General features: G+C 32.2%; 1 protein-coding gene across 1 annotated transcript in view; it reads left to right on the top strand.

Annotated features, from left to right (window-relative positions):
• Positions 1 to 6,687, top strand: part of RRM1 (ribonucleotide reductase catalytic subunit M1) — a 37,492-nt gene that overhangs the window by 9,363 nt on the left and 21,442 nt on the right. Inside the window, exons 3-8 of the mRNA XM_006905823.3 lie at positions 268 to 445; positions 1,502 to 1,602; positions 3,366 to 3,425; positions 4,248 to 4,287; positions 4,554 to 4,716; positions 5,821 to 5,962. Coding sequence (XP_006905885.1) covers positions 268 to 445; positions 1,502 to 1,602; positions 3,366 to 3,425; positions 4,248 to 4,287; positions 4,554 to 4,716; positions 5,821 to 5,962 — 684 coding nt within the window. The remainder of the gene's footprint in view (positions 1 to 267; positions 446 to 1,501; positions 1,603 to 3,365; positions 3,426 to 4,247; positions 4,288 to 4,553; positions 4,717 to 5,820; positions 5,963 to 6,687) is intronic.

Raw genomic sequence — 6,687 nt, 5'->3', positions numbered from 1 at the left:
CCTATACTTAGATTTTAAAAAATTAATTAATTTTTTTTTGGTGACCCCTCTTTGTGTAGTGTATATTAGTATGCATTTTCTGGCAGTTATGTTGGTTTATGAACTCTTATTACTAAGTTTCCCACAGCCCACCATTTTAAAAGATAATTTTTCAGAAAAGGAAATTGTTTTATTTTGATGTAATTTTGATTGTTTTCTTCATTGCTCTATTCAGGAAGCTGTTGGTTCTTGAGAAAGCTCAAATAATTCTTGGTTTTGTTTTTATAGGCTCAGATCACCATGAAAGTAATCCAAGGCTTATACAGTGGGGTCACTACTGTGGAACTAGATACTTTGGCTGCTGAAACAGCTGCAACCTTGACTACTAAGCACCCCGACTATGCCATTCTGGCAGCAAGGGTTGCTGTCTCTAACTTGCACAAAGAAACAAAGAAAGTGTTCAGTGGTGAGTCTAGAGAAAAAAGTTAGAATTTAGTATTGGAAAATGTATAAGGGTACTAGAATGAAACCTTGAATGTCAAAATAAAAGTTATACCTTTTTGCCTAAAAAGGCAAAATGTGTAAGTGGAAGAGGGGGGACTAGAACTTGTTTCTCCATGCTGCTGATTTGCTGAATGGGTTAGTGGATTCTTTTCTTTATTTTTTTGTTCTGTCTCTTTTAAATAGTTGGTGGTATTGTGGTTGAAAAAAATGAGTAATATTTATTGACAAGTTCTGGGTTAAACAAAATATCTTTAATCTTTTGTCACCATTAGCAAACACTTCATTCCATCACTGGCATTTTACAGCTCAGGGAGTGTGGGCAAAAGAAAGTTAAATAATTTGTTTGGTTTATAAGAAGTCAGATGGTTGATGGAGAGAGAAATCTTTGGCTCTTGATTCCAGATCTCTTATGTGGGACCTCATATATTATACCTCTCTTTTTAGTAGATTTATTGTAAAGATATTAGTTCTCCCAAAATTGAACTATATATTCAAGTCAGTTCCAATCAAAACACCAGCATTTTTTGTGTGTGTGTGTGTGTGTGTGTGTGTAATTATTGTTCACAAATGCAAAGGGATATCTTTAAGAAGAGCAAATGAGAGGGCTTATTAAAGATGCATTTATAGACGTGAAATGCTTGGGGCGATAGGTTCTGAATTTTAAGTGAAATTTTATGTTAGGGTAAAAAAATTGAGAAGAGATTATAATTTTTGCCTTTCTTTATTTTTAACCAGTATTTGTCAGTGGGGTTGGCTATCAGTCACCTGGGAATATTTTTCAAATTACAAGAGGCTTTCTACACTCTTAACTCTGGAAACTTGTTTCATAAGTGAGGCATTATTATATATTTAGTCAACATGTGTATTTTTATTGAGCACTTTCTATGCCAGGCACTGAGGTGAGTTGGGATGAAAAAATGAGAACCACTAACCACTGTTTTAAACTATTAACTGAAAAGTGAATTAACTCTTAAGTGATTTTGACATTTTAATTTTTTGTTGTACTTTTTTTTTTTAGATGTGATGGAAGACCTCTACAACTATATAAATCCACATAATAGCAAACACTCTCCCATGGTGGCCAAGTCAACATTGGATATTGTTTTGGCCAATAAAGATGTATGTATAATGCTTTTCTAGTGAAAAAATTTTTTAAATAGATTCTTTTTTTTAAAATAAGCACATTTTTAAAAACTTAAATACTACAAAAGATACAGGTAAAAAGTAATTCTCTGTTGTTCCCTAAATCCTAGTTTCTCTAGAAACAACATTTTATAATTTTAAAATGTATTTTTCCAGCACTATTCTATAATACACCTGTGTGCACGTGTGTGTATGTCTGTGTACCTATATATTTTTCCTTTTAGTGATAGTGTACTGTGCATACTGTTTTTACTGAGAATTTATCTTAGAGATAGTTCTATGTCAGCATTTATGAATTTACCCTATTTCTAACAGCAGCATAGCATTCCATTTTATAGGTTTGTTGTTATTGTACATATGTGTAAGAATTACTCCAGTGATGAATATTTGTTTCCCTTTTTCATTGCCGTAAATATTCTTGTATGGTAGTGTTTTGCTCATAGATGAGTATATTAGTAAGATAAATCCCGTAAGTGGAATTGCTGAGCCAAAGAGTATGTGCATTCAAAATTTAGTAGACCTTGCCAAACTGACTCCTAAAAAGGTTGCTCAGGTAAAATTTTGAAAGATCTTGCTCAGCAAGTTAAAAATTATCTACTTGTGTTCCAACCCCTTTCTTAACTAGATTCCAGAGTACAGAAAAGAAAAGATATGTAGGTCCAATCAGCCCTTTTGCATACAATTTATTTATCATGGATATCTGCACAGATAGAAGCCAGTTTTAGCTTTAGGTAATAGAATGATTAGTCGGTTGTCTCTCTAAATATGTATCTGGTGTTAAAAAGACCGAGAGAAAGAAAACAGTTGTTTGTATGTGTTGTTCATTTGTATAATCTGTACATGTATAATATGTACAAAAATGAAATAACTACTGCAAAAACCCATATCTAAAAAAAAATAAAGATAATCAAGTATTTCAGTTCTCCATTATTCACACAAGGCCCCTACCTGTCTTTGGCAGCAAAGATACCTTAAAAATTTAAGAGAAAGGGAGGAGCTTCATATAATTATTCCAATCCTGAGACATGGATCATTATACATCAACACTGATAGTATTTTGAAAAACTTGCTCCATTTTTCTGTATCCAGAATGAATCTTTGTATCTAAATGCTTTTTGTTTCCTCTAAATAGCTTTATAGCATACAAAAACTATAACAATGGCCAGTTCCTCTATAAAATCTTATTGTCACAACAGTAGTTTGTATGAAACCTGTTGAAGGACCATGAATTTTGAAGAGCCTCAGAATTAATGTAATCCTACTTTCTGTCATTGTTTATCATGTATATGGTTATGTGTAGTTTAAAATCATCTAATTTTTATAATAAAAGTATGAGTAAGTATGTGGTACCAATACTTTTAGATTGACAGCTAATTTAAGAACATGTTTAAGGATGACAATATGCTTATATTCTTTCCCTCTTTAATTAGAGATGTACTATAAATATAATGGGGAAAGTTTGGAAAGTCACATTTATATTTTTACTTATATACAACTTAGATTTATGTGTTTTCTTCTACTTTTACAACGTACAATTTTTTAAACCTAATTAGGATACTGAATTTATGTTTTTTTCTTACGTTAGATATGGTTTTCTATTCTATAACAATAACACTTAGTGTTATCTCTTTTGTATCCTATGTCAATTTTAATTCTGGAATCAGGGGTGAAAGATATCACATTTTGTGAAAATAAGTTTAATTATCTTAATTATGGGTTCTTTTTTTCATCTCCACCAGCGCCTGAATTCTGCCATCATCTATGACCGAGATTTCTCTTATAATTACTTTGGCTTTAAGGTAAATAAAGTGGGAATTTCTCCTTACATCAGGAAATACAGGTTTTTGTTTATGTTTTAGTGATACAATTATAAAGGCAGTAAGTTATTTGGAGTTGGGAGTTGGGATGGACCTGGTGGATTAGTGGAATTAAGGTAATGGTGGTGGTTTGAGTTAAGGAAAGATAGTTTATCCATTTGCAGTTTTAAAAATTTCCAAATATTACTTCTGGATTACTTGAGGAGTTATGCAGATAATTTGCTATAATGATTCTCTATTATTCTACTGTTCATGCAACGACTATTGAATCCTTACTGTGTGCTGAATGCCTTTCTCCGTACTTTTATGTTGATAAACAGTGATTGAGAACATCAGTTTTGGTATCACACCACCTGGGTTCAAATCTCTTCTTCATTTCTTCTTAGCAAGTTACTTAATCTCTCTGTGTTTCAGTTTCTTCATCTTTAGAATGGGGATAATAAAATTTCAGTACAAATTCTGTTGTGGATAAGTGAGAGTGTTTATGTTGCTTGGGTCAGTGCCTAGCCTGTTATAAGTATTTTATAAATGTTAACCATTATGATGATCATAAGGAATGCCACAGCTTCTGCTCTTAATATTATATGCATTAATACAGAGCTGGGTTTTTCCAGAAATTTTCATGCAGTCTTTTCCAGAACAGACAGCCAATTAATGTTCCAAACTGAAGCTAGTAAGAGTAAATATATTATTTTCATTTAAAATTATATAAAAACTGAGAAGATTTAAATAGATTGCCTTATTTTGAATGATATATCCACTGTGTCTTGTACTGCTCTGGAAGTTTTTGCTTTGCTTTTTTAGACTCTAGAGCGGTCCTATTTGTTGAAGATCAATGGAAAAGGTGAGACATGAACATGTTTGTGTATTTTATTTTCTGTTCATTATATTAAATATAGAGCTTTGAGCTATTGGCCATAATATTTCTTTTTAAACTATAAATAACATTTAACTTTAGGTTTAATTTATGAATGAATAATTGTCTTGCTTACTGGTTTAAAATTTTTAAAACTGTCTTTGGGTGTTCCTTTTTTGACTGAAGTACATGTCTCAGCCTAGTTTTTCTGACATTTCCCATCATATGAAAACTCTTTTTTTTGTTGTTTTTAGTGGCTGAAAGACCACAACATATGTTGATGAGGGTATCTGTGGGGATTCACGAAGAAGATATTGAAGCTGCTATTGAAACGTACAACCTTCTTTCTGAGAGGTGGTTTACCCATGCCTCTCCCACTCTTTTCAATGCTGGCACTAACCGCCCACAGCTTTCTAGGTATGTGCCATCTGTAATTGCTTTCAAAGTTCTGAAATGGTTTGACTAGGAAAATAAACTTTGGCTGGAAGAAACTAGGCAATTCATCACAGAATAATTAATTTAATGAACATTTAATCACTCCTGCTCTGGTTAAATGAGATTTGTATTCTGGAGAGATCTCTCACTTTAGTGTGGTAAATGAATTGGAGAGAGGCAAATGCTGGTATTGAAATTTTAAACTTGATTGTGATGATGGTTGCACAATTCTGTGAATATACTAAAAGCCATTAGTTGTACACTTTAAATGGAATTTTAGGTATGTGAATTATATCTCAATCAAATTTTTTTTTTTTAAATCAAGTTGTTTTGAAAATAGTAAATATCAACAGAGGACTCTTAGAGTCTCTACAAGAGATTATGGTATTTTTGGAGAGAAATGGACAGATTCTAGAGACATTTAGGAGCTAAAATTGACAGAATTTAGTGATGTTTTGAATATGAGCCAAGGATGGTTCCTGAGTTTATGAATAGAGTAATAGGAAGAATGATGATACCTTTTCTGAGAAAGGGGACACTGGAACAGAATCCGATAATACGTAAAAAAACAAAAACAAAAATAAAAAACCACTTTTAGCAAATTGATTTAGCCCAGGAATTCAAGGATATGCTAATATCAAAAAGTATATTAATATAATCCATTGCACTAACATACCATTTAATATTCTTTCGTAATTAACAAATTAGTAAAATCAATACAGAAAATAACTTCCTTAATTTGGTAAATGATACCACTAAAAACTTAGATCTATCACTTGTTTTCAGCATTATAGTGGAGGCCCAAGCCAGCATCGTAAGATAAGAAGGAAAAAATTGGAAATGAGGGAACAAAACTACAATGATTCACAGATGATATAATTTTTATATAGGGAATTAAGAGCATCTACAAATTATTAGAATTAAGATTTCAGCAAAATATATATATTAGCTTAATATAAATTAATTGAATTTCTGTAAACTACAGATCTTTTATTTGTCTAACTTACTGTCTTTGGATTGTATAGTTATTTTTGAGATTTCACTTTGCTTCATTTCCTTGCTGATTTGTGATTTTTGTCTTCATAGCTGTTTCCTTCTAAGCATGAAAGACGATAGCATTGAAGGCATTTATGACACTCTAAAGCAGTGTGCATTGATTTCCAAGTCTGCTGGGGGAATTGGTGTTGCTGTGAGTTGTATTCGAGCTACTGGCAGCTACATTGCTGGGGTAAGATTCTTTCGTATGGCTGAAAATGTATAGGCTAGAGGAATTCAAGTCCATAAGCAACCAAGCTTATGGTTGAGAGGGCGAATGGTGGCGCTTGGGAGACCTGGCTCTCTGTTAATTACTAGCTGGCAGCGTGACTTGGAGTGAGTCATTTCACTGCTTCTGGCTTCATTTTCATCCATCTTAGAGGTTTAGATTAGATGATCTGTAGGATCCTTTTTAGCTCAGATTTTGGAATTCTGATTTATTTTACAATAATAGCAACTCTTACTTATTGATTGCTTACTATGTGCTAAATCTGTTATAAAAGTTTTACATTAGTTACTCATTTAATCCTTACTACAACTTTATGAAATAGATATCATTAGAAGTACACAGTGGGTACTTTACGCCTTATAGTAACTTGATGAGTATAGACAGTATTGTCTTCATTTTCTAAGCGAGGAAACAGGCTTAGAAAGTAAAATTACTTCCAGAGATCAGTCACTTAATATGTGATAGAGCTAAGATTTAAGCTTTAAACATTGACACTTTGATGTAAATTCAAGCCTCACTTGATTTGGGAGTCAAGATAAGGATTTTTAGGTAAAACCTGGATTTAAATCCTATCTACATTACTTACTAATAGTGCTTAGTGCAAGTTATTTTACATCTCTGAATTTATTTCTTCATCTGTAATATGAAGAAAATATCTAACCTTTTAGAATAAAGCTAGAGAATCCAGA

This window comes from Pteropus alecto, unplaced genomic scaffold (assembly GCF_000325575.1).
Source record: "Pteropus alecto unplaced genomic scaffold, ASM32557v1 scaffold1001, whole genome shotgun sequence".
Taxonomy (NCBI): domain Eukaryota; kingdom Metazoa; phylum Chordata; class Mammalia; order Chiroptera; family Pteropodidae; genus Pteropus; species Pteropus alecto.
Note: the sequence above shows the minus strand (reverse complement) of the source record. Positions and strands in the feature narration are given on the sequence as shown.